Source organism: Trichosurus vulpecula, chromosome 1 (assembly GCF_011100635.1).
Source record: "Trichosurus vulpecula isolate mTriVul1 chromosome 1, mTriVul1.pri, whole genome shotgun sequence".
NCBI classification, from domain to species: Eukaryota; Metazoa; Chordata; class Mammalia; order Diprotodontia; family Phalangeridae; genus Trichosurus; species Trichosurus vulpecula.
The window spans coordinates 402,318,066-402,339,320 of record NC_050573.1 but is presented as its reverse complement, the minus strand read 5'-3'; the positions used below and the strand labels follow the sequence as shown (position 1 = coordinate 402,339,320).

Below are 21,255 nucleotides of genomic sequence, written 5' to 3'. Positions count from 1 at the left end.
AAGAAAGCAATATGGGAAAATGGGGGGGGGGAGGGGCGGAGAGAGACTAAATTTACCAAAGCTCTCAGGAAGAAGAAAACTCAAAGACCTTGAACATGAGCAGATCAATTAATAGGGAAAACATTAACAGTAATACATACACACACACACACACACACGCGCGCGCGCGCGCGTGCGCTATTCCTGAGTGGTTCAAAAGGGGAATGAGAATTATAAGAGCAGAATTTATGGCCTCAACAGTAAAAAATAATGGGCAGAATAGAAAAGCTGGAATCTGCAATAGCAAGTCTCACTAAAGAAAAAAAAAGAGAACAATAGATTGGGAATGAAAATTTATAGAAGTAAAGGACAATCTAGAAGGAGAGAAGCAAAAAACAGTAACATTAAAAGAAAATATGTAAGCAAAACATAAAAATCTCAAAGACAAGATGCATACTGATGACCTAGGAATCACAGGCCTTCCAGAACAGGACAGAACAAAAAAAACTTGATGCCACAATGCAGCTTATAATACAAAATAATAGAAGAAAAGCTGATGGCAGTGGAAATGATTATATATACAATATACAAAAGCAAATAAGCACAATAACCTAATGTTATATTTGATCCTGGAAGTGATTGGGAGCCACTGGAATTCACTAAATATGGGAAGTGACATGGTCAATTGACAGCTGGGTAGAGGACAGACAGCAGTAGAGAGAAACTGAGATAGGGAGACCAAAAAGCAATTGATCAGCATGAGATAATGAGACCCCAGACCAGGACAGGGGCAGCATCAGAGGAGAGAGGAGGGCTTAGTGAAAAGATTCTACAGTGTCATTTAACTTGAATATTTACAAATTCATATAATACCTACATGAAATTCTGAGGAACTAACAGAGGCAAGATTCACTAAAAGAGAATATAAAAATTGTATAGAAGTGTTACAAAATGCAAAGCGGATAATTTTGATTACGTTATATTGAAAAGTTTCTGTATCAACAAAGCCAATGCAGAAAATTGGGAAAGAATCTTTACAACCAGTGTCTCTGATAAAGGCCTCATATCTAAAATATACAGAGAACTGAACCAAATTTATAGAAATATAAGTCATTCCCTAATTGAGAAATGGTCAAAGGATATGAACAGGCAGTTTTCAGAGAAAGAAATTAAAAATATCTATAGGCATATGAAAAAATGCTGTATATCACTATTGATTAGAGAAATACAAATCAAAACAACTCTTAGGTATCACATCTCTCCTGTAAGATTGGCTAACATGACAAAACAGGAAAATGATAAATGTTGGAGAGGATGTGGGAAAATTGGAAGACTGTTACATTGTTGGTGGAGTTGTGAACTGATCCAGCCACCCTGGAGAGCAATTTGGAACTATACCCAAAGGGCTATAAAAATGAACATGCCCTTTGACCCAGCAATACCTCTTCTAGGGCTATATCCCAAAGAGATCAGACAAGTGAGAAAGGGACCCATGTGTATCAAAATATTTGTAGTAGTTCTTTTTGTGGTGGCAAAGAATTGGAAATCAAGGGGATGCCCATCAACTGGGGAATAGCTAAACAAACTGTGGTATATGAATATAATGGAATACTATTGTGCTATAAGAAATGAGGAGCAGACAGACTTCACTACGACCTGGAATGACTTACATGAACTGATGCTGAGGGAGGGAAGCAGAACCAGGAGATCATCATACACGACTACAGACATACAGTATCTGTAAGGACTAACTTTGACAGACTTCACTCTTCTCATCAATGCAAGTTTCAAAGACAGCTCCAAAAGACCTCATGATAGAAAAAGCTATGCACATCCAGAGAAAGAATTATGGAGTCTGAATGCAGATGGAGGCAAACTATTTGATCTCTTTTTTTTTTCTTCTTTTTTGGTTTCGTTTCTCCATTCTCATGATTCATTCCATTGGCTATAATTCTTCTTTACAACTGGACTACTATGTAAATAAGTTCGATGTGAAGATAAATGTAGAACCTATACTGGATTACATGCCATCTTGGGGGGCAGAGGGGAGAAGAGGGAGGGAGAGAAAATTTGGAACTCAAAAACCTGTGGAACTGAATGTTGTAAACTAAAAATAAAAATAATTTTTTAAAAATTTTTAAAAATTGGATAGAAATGAACAGTAACTAAAATAATGTTTTAATTGTTTTAGTCATAAAGCCACAGGAACTCCACAGAATCTGTATTTTTCAAGTTGTGCTAATTTACTATATTCTGTTACTGTGCAATAAAAAAAGTCTTGGTGAGTAATTTAGAATTATAGAAATTTGAGTTATCAGAGACTGTGACTTCAAGTATAAAAAAAAAGCAGTCATTTCAATACATACCAATCACAGGGTTGAAGAGATCGGAAAGCTTGAAGGGAAGCATCCATCCCTGCAAAATCCCAAAATTTAACATCATAATCAAATCCTCCTGTTACCAAACGGGCACCTGAAGGGTCCAGACCTAAGGCGGAAACCTGCAGGGAAGAAAAGTCACACAAAAATAATTAGAGAAAAGTTGCTCACAGCCTATCCTCATAAGCTACAGGATGTTCTTAAAAACAAAATAAAAGAGGATTAATTTCTTCGTTCAACATATATTTAATTGTTGCTAAAGGGATCGTTTCATTCTTTGGATTTGTACTGCCACGCTTGGCATGATACCTGGCACATAACGGCCACTTCATAAATACTTTCTGACTGATCGATGAAGAGTCTACAATGGGTGAAAGGATATTAAGAGTATTCAAAAGGTTTGCAAATTATAAATGACCACATGAAAATATACTTAGTCAAAAACAGTTGGAGGAATATAAATTAAAACATCTCTGAAGTTTCATCCCACTCCATGAAAATTAACAAAAGATTAAAAAAAAGGTTCAACAGCAGAAATCAATACAATTTAATCGGTAGAAATAGCTTTCCTCTTTTAAAAGTTTATATTGCTTCTGAATAATCCTTGCATTAATCTACTCTCCCATTTCCCTTTTCCCTCTTGCTTCTTCTGTACTAAACTATGTGTTTGTATGTGGGTGTGTATGTGTGTGTGTATTCTTTCTTTTGACCAGTTCAGATGAAAGTGAGGTTAAAGTATCCTCCGCTCTCCCCAAAACCCAATTCCTTATTGCATAGACTTCTACTTGCACAAGCCTTCAATGTGAGATAATTTTTCCCATTCTTCCCTTCCCTTCCCTCTCTCCCTCCCAGTAAATTCCTCTTCCCTTCCTTTACTATTCTTCTTTTAAGACCACCAAAATGTAACAGAACCCTCCCAGGCCTTCTGTACAATTAAACTTTCTCTATAACCCCAGATAATGATAGATTTCTGAAGGGATGCATGTATCATCTTCCCACATTGGAATGTAAACAATTTATCCTTGGTTAGTTTCTTATGATTTTTCTGCTCACATTCAACTTTTTATGCTTCTCTTGATACCTGGGTTGGTATATCTACTTTTCTACTTAGCTCTAGTCTTTTTGTCAGGAATGCTTAGAAGTTCTCAATTTTATTAAAGCTACATTTTCCCCCTGTAAAATTACACTCCATTTTGCTAGGTAAATTTTTCTTGTTGTAAGACTAGTTCTTTTGCCACTGGGAATATCATATTCCAAGCTCACCAATTCTTTATCATAGTGGCTGCTAAAACATATCTGATCCTGTGACTCCTTATAGGGCAGCAGTTTCTTGATGCAGCTCCCCTTACCTTGACACAACTTTACACACACACACACACACACACACACACACACACACACACACACACCCCTACAACTTCTTTATGGCCCTGACTTCCCCAATGGCTTCTCTTCCCCCCACCCCCACCCCCACGAAACGAAATTGCCCCAGTCTCTTTGGTACACCTGCCTAGGGCCAAGAAAAAGCCCAAGTCATGTGGGCTCCATGTCTCTCAGATGTGGTAGGTGCCCAATATCATTCAAGTCACCATACCCTGGTGACTGACCAGACACATTTCCAAAGAGAGACAAAGAAAACAAATGCCAATGTATCTTTGCTGCATATGCTCACTGCATTAGAGCAAAGTAAACTTCCTCATCTGTTAAATGTTCAGTGCCTCACAAATGCCTTATTTTGTTCCAACATCAAACCTAAACTAAGAGAGTAGTGGCTTTAGAGCCATACCTACAGGACTGCCCAGCAGCAGTGAGGGTCCAATTGAGGTCGTGTAACATAAATTTGTAGTGAACCCAGTTGCGTGATTTTCCCCACACTTGTTCAGCAGCTCACAAGCAGGAGTGAAGGCAACGAATAGTGGGAGTGATCCAAGGCTGAGGCTTGGCGAGGGCAACTGACAACATGATAAGGAGGCTAGAGAGCCAAGAGAACTAAAGGATCAAGGGACTGGAGGTCACGGTGAGGACAAAGAGAAGGGTTTTGTAAGGGAAGGCAGAGGGAGAGGTGAAAAGCCAATAAGCTTGTGCCCAAGGAGAAACAGAAGTGTTAAAGGTTATTGGTACAGGAAAGAGAAAGAAGAAGGCTTGACAGAGAATGGTTACTAAAGCCTGCCTTGTTGGGGATGGCTTTACTTGAAAACCGCTGAAATAGGAAAGATTTATTAGGCCAATGAGTTTGCGTTTTAAGAAGGCTCATGTAACTCATCTGGAACTTACAAGCCACTTTTTGCCTACCCATACTTGGTATGAAGAAGAATCCCTACTCACCCTATATACAATTTGGGGTGTTACTACCAAAGGGACTACTGCCATCAAAGGGAATGTGAGTGAGCTGGGCCTTGTGACACAAAGAGGAAAAGTTATTTGGGGAAAATACACACAGGTTACCAACAATCTGGAAAATGATATTTGCATAAAAGCTGTGTTGCTTGTTTGACTGAGTGACTGAAATTCTACACATCTGACAATTATTAAAGATTCTACAATACATCAAGAAAACCACAACAGTTATTACACTAAACAGTGTCAGTAGGACCTGAGTTCAAATCTGGGCCTCAGACACTTGACACACTTACTAGCTGTGTGACCTTGGGCAAGTCACTTAACCCCAATTGCCCTGCCCTCCCCCTGCAAAAAAAAACAATTCATTGCTTTGCCAGAGTAACCTGGAGGCCATTATCCCCAGAAACAACTAGAACACTGATGCTTTAGTATATTATCAATAATTAAATGTTTTATAAAAGCTTACATTTATAATACAGTAATTCACAAACTGTCTACAAGTCCAGTGGGGTGGAAGTGGCCCTGAGTTCTTGAATGCTACTCCTTCAGAACAAGCTGACAGGTTCTTCTGTGCTAGACAAGATAGGTACAGTCCTACAGAGAAACTGTCTCCAATTGGAGGACCAACCAAACTGAGCATATGGAAGTTCATCACCAGAAGGTGGCTATTACACTATTTGCCCAAGGCAGCCCATTAAAGCCCCTCAGTTCTGCAGTGACAATGGCAGAATAGGGGAAAGCGGAGGAAGAGGCTAAGAAATACACCATCTACCAACAACTGTTAGGACTTCAAATGTGAGATTATCATTCACTGACCACACTGACATGCTGAATGGACAACCCAAGTCACATTAATCTTCACTTTGTTGCTATCAATTAAACTAGCGAACAAAAAGGAAGCTGCACCTAAGAACAAGTAAATGAGTTGGATTCATTGTCCATTCAACAGCAAAGGAAAAATTTTATGGGATTGTTCTTACATAGCAGAACTTATAATGAATACTTTCAAAAGACTGAAGCTAAATACAGTTTTTACACCAACATTTGTGGCAGATGAAGAGGCAGAGAAATTATATTATTTGTCAAGTCCCTCCAAATTAATTAAATCAATATATACTTTTAAAAATGAATAACGATAGAAGGAATGTCTATTTTACTATATTTCCTATTTTTCAGATTTAAGATTTTATTATCTATTGAGCTGGACTTAATGGAAATGTCAGGCTGGAACTACTCTAATCAGTAGTGTTATCTTCACATCTTTATCCTTCCTTTAACTTAGCTTTAGTTTTAACCTTTTTTTCAACTAGTTAATCAGTAAGAATAAGTGATACATCAATAGTCAGCCATTTCCATGTCAAGATTTCTTGTGATGTTCTACATTTACTAGATCTAAGGCTTCCAATTCTAATCTTGATTAAAGAATTCATCATCTAAAGATTGAGGCTTCTTAACTACCTACAAGCTTACATCCTCTTTTATGTCTTTATCCCAAACAATTTTCTCCAAAATATTTTTTGTCATCCTTCCTTGTGCCTATCTTCACAATGAAGTCAATCAATCAAGTATTTATGTGTTTAAGATGTGTTGACCATTATGCTAAGCCCTGGTGATGCAAAGACAAAAGTGAAATAGCAGGTAACATTCCAACAGGGGTGTGAAGTCAAGCCAAGTCAAGAAGCACTGATGAAGCACGTGGTATGCACCAGGCCCTGGGCTACAATGAAAGGCAAAAATCAGTCCTTGCTTTCAAGGAGCTCATGGGAAGAGACAATACACAAATAACTAAGGAGGAAGATAACAAGTATCCACATGAATATATATAGGACACATACAAACATATACAAAGTTACAAGGTACTTTGGGGAGGGGACAGATAGCTGATAGCTAGATCATCTGTTTGCTGAATCCTAATCTCAAGGTATATACTAGCATAATTTAAAAGCTCTGGTCAGGTTCACTTCAAAATTTTAGTCTTCTTTTATCCTCTGCAACAGATAGATACTGGTACATAAGCTGCAAATACCTTCAAGTAATAAAAAAAATATCTTTTTGCTTATACACATTGAGCACAAAAGGGAGATAAGCAAGTATCTTGTGAAATGCTATTTTTCATCATTAGACACACCATCAAAACCAACTCCACCACATCTTTATTCAACTCTCAAAGAAAAACTTTCAAAGGAAAATGAGTCACCCCTGCCAGTTATCACAATTCATTTATGTCCTCAGGTTTCACTTGTAGCAAGAATGTCAATATGGATATAGTTCAGTTGCTCCTGTAGTGTTATTGGACAAAGATAGCACATTTAGACCTGGCATTTAAACCAATGTTTTTAGGAAGTCTAAATAGCACCCTATTCCCTCTTTTCTACAATTATTCTATCATATAACATAAGTCAAAGGTGGGGCTTGGTACAGGGAGAGGGCACACAGGCTGAGGGCCTTTGAATACATTTATCTGTTTCATAGATAGTAAGGGCCAAAAAAATTCTATCAACTAATAGAAAACCTTCTGGAAATGAGTCTCTTCTTATTCAACAAACCACTTGATCTGGAATTATATCGAAAAAAGCCAGCTTGTGCACCACTCACATAACATCAAAGAACCCAGATCATTTGAACAGTACAATGAGGTATATTTATATTTCATGTAGAGAAATAATGAAACATAAAAAAGATAACATAAAGGAAAGAAAGAAGAATCAGAACAATTATACACACTGATTGTGGCTACATATCTTTTTAACATACAAAAACATAAAAGAAAATCGACCAAAAAAAGGGACAGGTAAGCAGAAAAAAATAAGAAAAAACGATATGCTTATTTTTTTCATTGTACATCATTCTGAATGTCCTTTTTTTAATTAGTTTACTATATTATTTAAATTTTACAATTAAATAGGTAATCATAAGTTTTTAAATTAGCTTCATATAACTATGAGAAATATAATTGTGTTAATAAATTACCAAAACACCAAAAAATATAGATCTCAAATGTATATAGTGTCCTAATATCCATTCTTCATCTCAAACATTAATTCTACAAAAGTATAAAATCAGTTATCTTTGAATATTGGTTAAAAGTCAAGAATATCAGAACATTTTCCCATTAAAAATATACTTTTTAGTTTCTAGTCTTGCTACTTCAGGTTGCTGAATATAAACTAGGATTTAGAGCCAACAATAACAACAACAATAGCAAGTGTTACTATTTTTAAATAATAAGCAAGCACTGTTTCACAGCAAGGACAGATCACATGGAATAAAAACAAACATGTCTACCTTTTACTCCTTTAGTATTTGTCATTTTTGCAACATCGGTCATACAACTTGTCTTTAGTAAATTTTAAAATTGCTTTATCATAATTCCACCTTTGAAAGAAAAGTCCCACCAGTATAACACTTACTGTTTTACTGCCATGCTGTAGAGTGATTTCATGAGAATCAGGAATTTTTTTGACAGGGTTCTGAAATGAGAAAATTACTTCCTATGAGTGAATCTGAAGACCAGCAACAAAACAAGGTATGATTTCTTTCAACCCAAGCCTGTCATTAAAAACAATGTGCATAAAATACAAGATGATAAAACAAAAACATCAATCCCAAAGAATTTTTTTCAATACCTTAATAGATTTGGAAATAAAAGAAATTTGTGAGACTAATCTCCCCCATCTAGAGGCAGAACTACATTTCATTACCCCAGGCAGATAAGAATGCACTATACTTTTTTTTTTAATTCTCTAAATATATAATCCCCTTCAACAAGCCATTATTTGTGGAGAGCTTCTCCTTATAATTAACCTGTCATTCAATATAAAATCTGATGAATTTTTTCCTATTTTTTATGAGAAAAGAAGAAATTGATAATAACTTTTTCTACATAAAAACATTGTGATTAATAATACTATAGAAAAAGAAAGTAGTTTCAAACATAGAATAAAGGGGAAATGACTTTCAGGATAGTTTCAAAAGAAAAAAATGAATCAATGATCTCTTATTACATGTTATATAAAGAAAAAATAAGACGACTATTACCAGTGAACAACAAAGAAGAAGAAAATGTATCTCAATAAAAAAAAAATTTGAAGAAATGCCAAATATAAAGATGAGCACAACACACAGCACATTTTCTAGATTATTTTCAACACAGGCAGAATCAAACTTGGTGCCATGACTGCACAAAGTGGCTAACACTGCCACAAAAAATGAACAAGAAAATCAGCATTAATCATTTTAAATTCAAGATTTTTCAGTATGAACTGCTAGTGTATGGAGACTGATATAACAGTGGAGGCAAACTGATATAGCAGAACAAGAACAAGAGCTAAAAGACTCCTGTTCCACTATTACTAGCAGCCTTTCTTGAGTCTGACTTTCCTTAACTATACAAATTCCACTCAACACATAGAGTTGTCTTTTGTTTCTCTAAACAACATGATCTCACTAAAAATATCCATGGGCCTCACGAGCTGGGGCACACAAAAGCATCACCCCTCTGTAGATTAGATTCTATGATCAACTAGGTGAATACTCTTTTTGTAGGCTGATTTTATGAGGTTTATACGTATATACAAGATTATCATTTATTATTTCACTGTATATAGTTAAAACTCAAAGGATAGGCTTTGGTCTCTGTTATTGTCAAACTTAAGTAACAATATATTGCATTAGTTTTAGCTTTGACTTATTGGCATCGTGAATCTTTGTTCTAGTGTAATAGGAAATGAAAATGACTACCTTACCTAAAAAAAGATAGGAAGCACCAAGTTCAGAGAGAAAAGACTGCTCCGCATTTCTTATGTAAGAACTGATTCAGTACGTTTCTAACATAGGCCTAAGAAGATATAAAGGACTTGAGCAATAAGGGAAGAACAGAACAGAATGGGAAGATGAAAAACCAGACATTTTTCCATTTTCTCCTGAGTTTTAACATAGAATCATGAAAGTCATACTAGAGGCAACCATATTCAACTTTAAGTTCAAGCATATTTTCATAAGCCAAATAGAAATCCTCTACTCTAAATTATCTGGGCCACCTACTCCAACTAATTAGTAGGAATAACAGTAAGACAATTGCTCTGTAAGCAATATGTAAAAGGTACACTTAGAACAAACTATTACATTTTTTTTTCTTCTATGGAGTGCTTTCAAAACTCCACAAATAATATAAACATTGTCACCAGAAAGTCAGACTAAAGAATATTTCATTTAAATACAGAATATGTGTGTTTCTCTGTGTATTTATGTATATAAAGAGAAACTACATGTACTTAAATATATGTTTATGTATACATAAATATTCAACATTTTAAAGAGTAAAAAATCTGAGAATATAGATCAGCTTAGCATTTGTTAGAAAAGGGTTAAATGTTTAAAAATGTTTATGTTTAAAATCGAAGTTTTGTTGAAAATCATGTAAGGCATAACTCACAAAAAGCACATATAACTGGCATAACTAAATAATCTAAAATGGTAGCAATCCAGCTTTTTAAATTTTTTTACATGCATTCAGCTGGTGTTGACTATTCTTTTTCCAGAACTCAGGACTTTTTGAAATATGGTTTGGTGTGAAATTTGTGAAAGCATTATTTTTAAGATTGGCTGGCCAAGGACATCATAAAGCACAAGACTTCAACGAATCTTTTTATTACCAGAATCCATAACAAGTAGTGCAACTTTAAAGTGAGAAAAAAAAATCATCTGTGTGCTTCCAGTGTCAACAAAGGATCATTTCTCAGGCTCTTTTCTCTGCCCCTAACAACAACAAATAAAGCTACCATATCTTGAATCCTGTGAAAGATTCCATCTGATTTCAATCTTCACAAGGAATTCGAATTTAAAAATCAGAAAGTTGTTTTCTGGGGTAAAGGTCAAAAGCTAAAGAAACAGTAAAGTAAACATGCACTGTCACAGAAAGGGTTCCCAGTAAGAATCCTGCCAAGAAATGTCTAGAAGAAGGCTCAAACCCACCTAAGAAGAATAAAAGGGGCTGCTTCCCCTCCCTGAGAGGTTTCATGCTGATCCAGCCCTGGTACCTATGGCAGCAGAGTGGACCAGGTTGCAAAGGTCTACTCGAGAGTAAACTTGGTAAATACAGTCCCATAAGGGTTATGGGAAATTCAGACATTACTTGAGTCAAGAACTCTGAACCAAAAACAATGAAATTAACCCACATCCACCATAGATTAAACTAGAACCCCTGGTGTCTCTGAAACTGGCCCTGGTCTAGGGAGCCATTTGAATAGTACCTCCCCTTCTCTCTAGAGTAACTGTGGCATCTAGAATGACTACAGGTCCAAGATGAGGCTAGACACTGATTCCTGCAGTCAAGGGCTGGTAATTCAGCATCAGAAGACTAGATGACCTTAAAATTTCATATCCTATTACATGTTGCATTATGGTTTGCTCAGCACAAAGTTAACACAATAAGAGATAATTTACATTTGATGAACTTCTACAACAACTATAAGAATCATCATCTACTTACTACCTTTTATACCAAATAATCTTTAAAATATTAAATTTTATTCTTCAGTGTTGAATTGCTCTCCTTTACCTTTAAAAAGTCCCTAGGTGTAATGCGCACTGGTTTTCTGGCACTGGTGAAGATTTTATGCTGATTTAGTCACATACTCTCACTTATAATAAATCTGTGAGATTGGGGGTTCCTAATGCTTTCCTTATCATGGACCACAGAGATGCCCACCCCACTCCCCGGCAGTCTTGGAAGCCTGTAAACTCCTTATTGCTCTGTGTTCATAAATGGACATGCTAAATTTCAATTAGAGGTAAGTGCAAATAAGTATGCACTTTTTTTCCCATTCAAGTTCACAGATCCCCGGAAATTTTTGGTATCATAGATCCCAGGTAAAGAAGCTCAGTGTTAAGAGTTTGGCTGGTGAGGGTCTTTTATCCAAAGAAAACAGTAAAAACAACCCTTTTCATGATCAAACCTGAAAGACTGGTGCATTTAGCACTATATTCTAACCACAAAGCAAAAGGAGAAATTCCCTGTCTGCAACAGAAAATTTATGTTTAAAAGTAGTATAAAATATTATTAGATAATTAGAGGTAGGGGGCTAGATTGTGAAAAGTCTTGAATACCAGAATAAGGAGCTTGGACTACATAGGCTTGGAAGTTATATCATAATTCTGAGCAGAGAAGCAATAAAGAAACTTATGTTAATCTGTCAGGAGAGGGGAGATGGGACCCAGAGAGATAAGTTAGTAGGAAATTATTATGATTAATCTATGTATCAGGTGATAATAACCTAAATTAGGGAAGGGTGGCAGTGGAAATGGAAAGAAACAAAGAGTTAAGTTTTGTTATCATTATAAAGTAAGAGGCAGAACCACTGTACCTATGTTCTATCTACCTTACTTTGTTCACTCCACCAGCCCAACTAAATGAACCAGAAAGTTCCACTAATCCTGTCACTGAGACAAGAGAATACGCAGTGTTTTCTTATTAAACTCAGGAAGTGTCCTATTTAATATAAATCTGTTTTCTTTAAAGGCTTCACTCTGACAAATGCTAAATAATACAGCAATCTCCTATCCCTCAACAGGGCAATTTTCATGAAGTATTATTTTCTCTTTGAAATACATATTAAGAAATTTGTTTCATGAAACTCAATGTGCAAAACAAATCACCAAAAACTTTCATAACCTTAAAAACAAATAGGGTGGAGATCATCACTCTTTAAAAAGAAAAGGGCTGACAGTCAGACATTTCTTAGCAAATAAATTATTTTTATTGCTAAGGAATCCAGTAAAAATAATTGAGTAATTTTGTAATGAAAATAAGTGCAACACTGAAAAGATACTCAAATAGAACACTGAGCATTTGGGGAATTCTACCAGTGTAGGAACATTCAATTCAAATAACTACCAGCTTCCATCTTGGTCGGGGGGGGGGGGAAGAAGGGAGGGAGGGGAATTAAATTTAAAAATCAAAAGGTTGTGGAACAGAATGTTGTAAACTAAAAATAAATTAATTAATTAAATAAAGAAAAGAAGGCCTTTTCCAGTCATCCCACTACCCTGGCTGCAAATACCTTCCCCTCTCAGGTGACTTTCTACCCACTCTGTATGTATCTTGCGTGCATTTTGTCATCTGCACACACAAAATTAATTCAGCTAATCAGAACAGAAACAAGAAGCTGGGGAAAAATCTCTGCAGCAAATTTTTCTGATAAAGATCTCATACCCAATATACAGAGAATTGATTTAAAATTTAGAAGAGTAAGAGCCATTCCCCAACTGATAAATGGTCAAACGTTGTGAACAGGCAGTTTTCAGAGAAAGAAATCTAAGCGGTTACCAATCATATGAAAAAAATGCTCTAACTCACTAATAAATAGAAATATGCAAATTAAAATAACTCTGAAGTATGTCCTCACATTCATCAGACTGGCAAAGTCAACAAATGATGGAAGGGTTGTGGAAAAACAAGTACATTAGCCCATTGTTGGTATAACTTTGAAATTGTCCAGCCATTCTGTAAAGTGATTTGGAGCTATGTCCAAAAAGCTATAAAAGTGGGTATATCCTTTGACACAGCAATACCATCACTAGGTCTATATCCCAAACAGATCTGAGAAAAAGGAAAAGAACACAAATGTAAAAAAAATTTATATCAGCTTTTTTTTTATAGTGGCAAAGAACTGGAAGCTGAGGCAGTGCCCATCGACTGGGGAATGGCTAAACAAGTTATGGTATAGGAATAGAATGGAATACTATTCTGCTGCAAGAATGATGAAGGGAATGATTTGAGAGAAACCAGAAAGACTTGTATGGGCTGATAACAGCGAGGTGAGCAGGACCTGGAGAACAATTTCTATCATAACAACAATATCATAAATATAAACAACTTTGGAAGACTTAAGAATTCTTATGAATACAATGAAAAACCAAAGTTCTAAAGGACTTATAATGGAACATGCTGCTTTTTTTGGACATGGCCAATGTGAGAACTTGTTCTGTTGACTATAAATAACTGTAAAAGCCGAGGCGGGGCAGGAGGAGAGAGAGAATGCAACCTTTAAAATGAAATGTTAAAAAAAATTTTCTGAAGACCAAGTAAAGCCCACCCTCCCATCAGAGAGCCTAACCCTAGCACTAGGCCCCAGTTCTAGAACCAAAGCTGCAAAGTTAGAAAAAACTGAAGAAAACAGTGATTAATACAAATCGAACATAAATCTATAGATAGTCCAAAAATCTAACCTAGGAGAGACTATCACCATAACAACTACAAGCAGACACTCAGAGGAAAAAAAAATCTCTTTTCCACAAGGACTACATGAATATATGGAATAAATGAAGAGATTTAACAAATTAAATAGAAGACCTATAAGTTTTACTAATGGAAATAGCATTTTAAAAGGATGCATTATCATCTGCTTTGCCAGTGGATCTTAAGAGGGAAAGAAGGAAGGAAAGAAGGGAGGGAGGGAAGGACAGGAAAAGGAAGGGAGAGGAGGGAAAGAAGAAAAGAAGAAAGGAAAGGAAGGAAGGAAGGAAGAGAGGCAGAAGGAAGGAAAAATATGTCAAGTGCCTACTATGTACCAGCCACTGTGCTAAGTGCTTTATAAATCTTATGGGCTAAACATTTGAATAAAAGTAACCTGGCTGAACTTCAGTACCAAAATTTGAAAAAAAGGAGGAGGAGGAGGGAGGGGGCAAAGGGAAAAAAGGAGGAAGAAGGAGGAGGAGGAGAAGGAAGAAGAAGGAGGAGGAGGAGGAAGGAGGAGGACAAGGAGGACAAGGAGGAAGAAGGAGGAGGAGGAGAAGGAGGAGGAGGAGACCTGCAGAGAAGACAGAACTGTGAGAGGAGAGAGCTGTGAAGGAGATGGAGAACTGGAAGAGATGAAGAGAGGAGAGACAGAGAGAGAAAACTGGAAGGGCTGAGAGAAAGGACTGCAGCACATTTAGGAGAGACACAGAGATGCAGAGACAGGAAGAGGGAGAACTGGAAGGGCTCTGAGAACTGCAAGGACTTCCAGAACTGTGGGAGGAGAGGATGCAGGCAAGCAGACAGTTAGAAATCATGATTGAGTGTTTATTGGAAGGCCCTAGCAGAGGGGAAGATTATAGGATGGCTTGGCTCCTTACTGTGATACTGTGTTTTAATTTCCTTGCTGTTATATTGAAATGGACTTACTGGTTTTGGGATACAATTACTGCTACGTCAAATTGGAGTTATTGGTTTTGGGATTTGATCCTCTGGCGTCTGAATAAATGATTTACTTCTTCTGCTTTCTATAGAGAGAGTCTCTTGTATTCTGCAATTCTGAACTATACAGGCATATTCATGGTCACCATCGAGACCGTGAATCTTGCCTTACCGATACAAATAGTTGTAGGAAAAAAATGTTAAAATAAATAGATTAAGGAGGACCTTTAAATCCTGACAAAGTAGTTCTGGAATGTAATGGAAAATAAGGAACCACTGAACATATCAATGGTAAGGAGAAAATCAATAGTAACAGTACTCGCAGGAATGGTCAGTAAGCAGTATTCAGGATATAGGAAGAGGCAGAACTTAGTGTCAAAGTAGAACAATCAGGAGGCTGTAGGGCTTGAACTAGTATAGCAGGAGAGAGAACACAGGACCTATTGAATAGAGGATCTTTACTGAACACAATATGTGTTTGATAAGGTTTTGGTGTTACGATTTTATGTGAATGTAGAGGGGATAGATAAGAAACATTTCACAAATGAAAAATGGATAAGATTTGGTAACTTACTAGCTAAGATATGAAAGGAGAGGAAATAATTCAAATAATTCAAAAAAGACTTAGATGATTTCATGTCCATATAAACCTCTAGTTGAAAGAACCCTTCAACTTTAGACTAAACAAGAAAATTGTTTTCTCCAATTCTCAATAAAAATCACTGCATGTAAAAATGAAATATATTCAAATACTTATTAAATGCCTTCTGTGGGCAAGACAGAGAGCTCTATAGAAGATACAAAGTTCAACTCACAATCCTTGCCTTCAAAGACAACAAAATAATTGCACTTCTTTAAGCTAGTGAAACTAAGTATTTACAAACTAGAATTTAAAGTTCTATTCATTCCATTCTCAAATATTCATTAAAAATGATATTCTTCACATACACTAACAAGTTTAGAAAGCTATATTGTTAGAAAAAATGCATAATCTGAAATTTCAAAAAATATTTTTAAATGCTCTTGCATGCTTCATTTAACCTCAAAAATTACCCAAGAAGATTTTAAAGGCCATGGTTACTCTAAATTACTGCAGGAAGGAAAACACAATTTCCCACCTTAATCACACAGCTGGTTTCAATCCTATTACTGCTATGATTAGCAATTTTCCCAGCCAAGCTATAAATTACCTTCAAAATATTACCACTTATACTCTTAAGAGCTATGAGAAGTACATTTTTAAGTAAAGTGACATAACACTGACAAGCAACTTCAAGAAAGCATCTAAAAATGTTTTCCTAACTTTCACTAGACATGTTTAAGATTTGTAAAACTCAAATTACTTATTTTTTTCTAGAAATTTTAATTTTTGATTGCTTTCTTCTAAACAAAGGACTATATGGTTCAAATGAAATACTGTCTATAAAGCATTCTGCAAACTTGAAAGTGCTATGTTTATTTCTATTATTATTATTCTACTAACGCTAAGTTTCCAATGCTATGATATCACTGGCTAATACTATAGTAAAATCCTACTGGGATGCTTCTTCAGGGCCTGAAGGCAGGCCAAGGCTCTGAAAGACTATGACACCAAAGCAATGCAAATTCTGGTAAGTCCTTCCAAGTTAAAAAAGTTTGAAGTATGGCCCTGGCAATGAATTATCGTCTAAGAACTATTCCAACAAAGGTCAGAAAGCTAAATCACCTGAAGGCTGATGAATTCTTTTGGCCATAGGAGCTCATGACACCATATACTCAAAATAAACTCATGATGAAACCATAAGAAACCATAAGAAGAGCTGTGATCTACATTGGTGGAAAGAATACTCATACCTACAAAATACCAGATTTTCTTAAGCTGAATCCAAAAATGTTTAATAACATTTACTTTGAAATTAAATTGAAATGCATATCACACCAGTTTACTACGTGCTCTTATAGGCCAAAACAGAAAAAGAATAAAATTGATTCCACCTGGGGTTGAAGGAAGTGGTAGAGACAGACAAGGTTAAAAGGCTGGAACACAAGGTTCAGGACCTACTATAATGAAATTCAGCCCCCAAAGAGAAGGTTCCCTGGCCAAGTAATTTTGCATAGCCACCACTCAGAGGAAATGGGAAATTTCTTCTCCAAAGACTGTCCACTTCTGGGATTCACAACCTTTCTCCCTGCACAATGACCCAAAATACAAAATCAAAAGTTAATAATTCTAAAGTATACAAATGATTTATTTCAAGGTAGCATAAGGGAATCTTGGAAATAAAGACTATCTATCGAATAAGTAACATTATAAATAATATCTCATGTCTGTCTCCCTAGGAAATTTACTTTCATTTTAGGAATGTGGCATTTAGGCGCTATGGCCAGAGAGGGAAAAAGAAAGGTGACACACTGGGGACTATCCGAATGATACAAGAAAAGAGAGGAGCAGAGTAATACAATGGCAAGAACACATTAGAGAGATAAAGAGGGTCTGGCTAGAATGAAAAGAGCAATAAATGGTGGGAAAGGAGAATAGAATATCTTAAGGCAAAGAATTGTACTTATAAACAAGGTGATCGCACAGACACATTAAAAAAAACTTAAGAAATTATGCTTTGCTTAAAAAAAAATTTGCTCCAGCTTCTACCCTACCTCTCTAATTCTACTCCAGTACTTCACAGGAGCTGTCATCTCACTGAAGTCAGACGTTTTTACAACATTACAGAGTGCAAGCCATCCATGCTTTTGTGTTTCTTGAACATGTCCTGCATTTCTTGTACATGTCATGATCCTCCAAAAAATCTACCCAATGTACAGGAGATTTTTGTTGTTTTTGTTTTTTAAGAATCTAGCAGATACAAGTACAATATTATGGCTGTCCTTTTTTTTGTGCTAAACACAAGGATAAACTCTACTAGAGGAAAGACTCCCTATTCCAAAAGAACTGCTGGGAAAACTGGAAAGGAATTTGGCAAAAATAAATAGATAAGGTTTAGACCAACACTGTATCATATATCGCAATAAGTTCCAAATGGATCCATGCTATAAATATGAAAGATCACAATTATAGAGAACAGAAGAAGGTACATCTACGGTTTGGGGAAGAATTCATAAGCAAACACGGGATAAAGTTTATTATAAGAGGTTTAAAGAAAGCAAATTTTACAGCATAAAATTTTAGAAGCTTGGCACATACAAAATAAATCCATTTAGAATAAAACAAGCTGTCAACCTGGAAAAATACTTTCAACATAAAAAAACATAAGAATCAATGGACTTTTAAAAAATACAGTATGCAACTATCTAAAACAAGAACTGGAAAACTACAGCCAGTGGAGCAAATACTGCCCTCTGCCTATTCTATATGGCCTAGCAGCTACAAATAGATTTTACATTTTTAAATAAAATTTAACTGCAATTAAAAATGTAAAAAAGCATTCTTATTCTTCACTCACTGGCAGGCCAGATTTGGCCCTCAGGCTATAATTTGCTGCCTGCCCCCATCAAAAATCAAGAGCAAATATTATATGTAATGGAAAAAAATTAAGAGCTTTTCCATTAAGATAAAACAAGAATACCCATACAATTTAACACAAATGCCAACAATAGCAGTAAGAAAAATCAAGAAAATAAATACAGGCAAAGAGAAAACAAAATTAACACTTTTTGTAGATAAGATGATGAAATACTTAAGAGAACCATAACAAGTCGACTAAAAAATGAATTGAAACAGTAACCTCAACAAAGTTACAGGATATTAAAAAAATCCACAGAAACCATCATTGAATTCTGGTAAATAATATGCTGAAGTAAACAACCGTAGTAGCCTAGTGTTAGATAAACAAAAAGATCCCAGGCTACCAGGATAAAGACTCATTACTGGGAAAACTGAACAGCAGAATAAAAGAAATTAGATTTAGATCAACACCTCACACAAATGATTATAAAATCTAGATATAAAAGGTTACATCATATATAAACATATCAAAAATTACCTAATAAGAATAATACTAGCTAACATTTATATAGCGCTTACTATGTGTCAGGCACTGCGCTAAACACTTAACAACTATTATCTCATTTGATCCTCATAATAACCCTGCAAGGTAGATATTATTATTATCCTTATTTTACAGACAAGGAAACTGAGGCAAATAGCAGTTAAGTGACTTGCCCAGGGAAACAAAGCTAAAGGGTATCTGAAGCTGGATTTTAATTCAGGTCTTCCTGACTGCCCAATATGGTGCTCTATCCACTATGCCACTTAGCTGTCCCAAGATATGGATGAAGATATAGCTCCAGATGTCGATAAATATAGGTATAGGTATAGACAGAGATACACAGATACAGAAATCTCCAGTCCTAGTTTCTCTCTAGAATGTCAGTCACATGTCTCCAACAGCTTACTGGACATTTCAAGCTAGTGTCATATACATATCAAATTGACATATTGTGTCCCCCCCTCCAAAAAAATTCACTTTTTACACCAAAATCCATCCCTCTTCCAAATTTCCCTTCTTCTGTCAAAGGAACCACAATTCTTCCAATCACCTAAATTCTAAACTTTGGTATTATCCTTTATTCTCCACAGGCCTTCACCTCACAAACTGTCAAGTGTAACCCAAAAAAAAAAAATCCTTCAAACTGTATTAAAGGAAACATTAATGAGAACAACTCCGAAGTTCCACCTCACTCCAATCCTATTGATAAGAACAATAAAAGACAAAAATGGTAAATACAGAAGGGGCTGTGGAAGGACAAAGGTGGTAGAGCTGTGAACTGGCCTAACCACGGTGAAAAACAACAGATTCATATTGAAAAAGTCATTATGCGTTCTTCGACCTGGCAATACCACTACTGAGAATTGCCCACAAGCAAACCAAAGAAGAGGAAGTTTCTATTTTTTCATGGTTGCAAAGAGCCCAAAGCAAAATGGCCATCCACTCACTGGTTGGGGAGTAGCTGAAAAAAATCTGAAGACTATGAATATGATGGAATACTACAGCACCATAAGAAACAACAAAAATGAAAAGTTCAGAGGAATTTCGGAAGAATATATAATATATAAAGAATATAAATGAAATGATGGTAAAATAAACAAAAAACCAAGAGAAAAATCTACACCAATATTTTAAGTAAAACAACAGTGAAATCACCAGAATTCAGATCAATGTAGTAACCAATCTTGACTTTAGAGGACTCACAGTGAGGCATGCCTTCACACCCTACTCCCCTTCTCCTCCAACAGAGTTGGTGGACTATAATAAGGTATATACCGATCAGACATTACCAATTTGGGTTTCTCTGTTTTAAATTTTGCTCCACTACATTTCTTGGAATTCTATTTGGGTAGAAAATATCTAAATATCTTGAAAGTAATAATGATTTGGGGGGGGGGGAGCATGGAGATTAATAAGAAATTTGTTTAAAATTAAAAACAGTGAAAAAGTTGATTATATATCATACAGCACAATACAAATATAATCTTTGTCACAATACTTTGTGTACATATCACAGTCTTATTTTGTATCACTTTATATTATACCTATTTTTATATGGATTATGTAAGACTATAAGCACCTAAGGATAGGAAATAGTCATTAACTAAGCCTTTTATCTCTATCAACACTTCAAAATGTTCATAACAAAGTAATATCTGTAAATTAAGAACAAGGTGGTCAAAATAAGCACTTAGTAAATACCCACTAAATTGCCAGGCCATGTGGATAGAAAGACAAAAATGAAACGGCCCCTGAGCCCAAAAAGCTTATTCTATAGGGTAAGAGAAAATGTACATGTATAAATATATAAAGATTCATAAAATATAGATACAAAATAATTGGGCATGGGGGTGGCACTAGGATCTGGAAATATCAAGAAAAAGTTCATAAATGAGAATCAGACGGACTTGATTATAACCTGGAAAGACTTATGTGAACTGACGTTGAGTGAGGGGAGCAGAACCAGGAGATCATTATACACAATTACAGACACACAGTATCTATTAGGATTAACTGATAGATTTGGCTCTTCTCATCAATGCAAGGTTCAAAGGCAGCTCCAAAAGACTCATGAAGGAAAAAGCTATGCACATCCAGGGGAAGAATTACAGAGTCTGAATGCAGATGGAGGCAAACTATTTGCTTTCTTTTTTTTTCCTTTCTTTTTTGGTTTCGTTTCTTCTTTCTCATGATTCATTCCATTGGTTATAATTCTTCTTTACAACTGGACTACTATGTAAGTAAGTTCAATGTGAAGGTATATGTAGAACCTACAATGGATTATGTGCCATCTTGGGAGGGAGGAGGGAAGACAGGGAGGGAGAGAAAATTTGGAACCCAAAAACTTGTGGAACTCAGTGTTGTAAACTAAAAATAAAAAATAAATTTATAATTAAAA

At 35.7% G+C, this 21,255-nt stretch overlaps 1 protein-coding gene across 1 annotated transcript in view; it reads right to left on the bottom strand.

The window, feature by feature from the left end:
• The window catches only part of WDR70 (WD repeat domain 70), a 320,082-nt gene that overhangs the window by 259,974 nt on the left and 38,853 nt on the right, over nucleotides 1-21,255 (bottom strand). The window contains exons 6-7 of the mRNA XM_036736844.1: nucleotides 8,108-8,167; nucleotides 2,346-2,479 (exon numbers count right to left, since the gene is read on the bottom strand). Coding sequence (XP_036592739.1) covers nucleotides 2,346-2,479; nucleotides 8,108-8,167 — 194 coding nt within the window. The remainder of the gene's footprint in view (nucleotides 1-2,345; nucleotides 2,480-8,107; nucleotides 8,168-21,255) is intronic.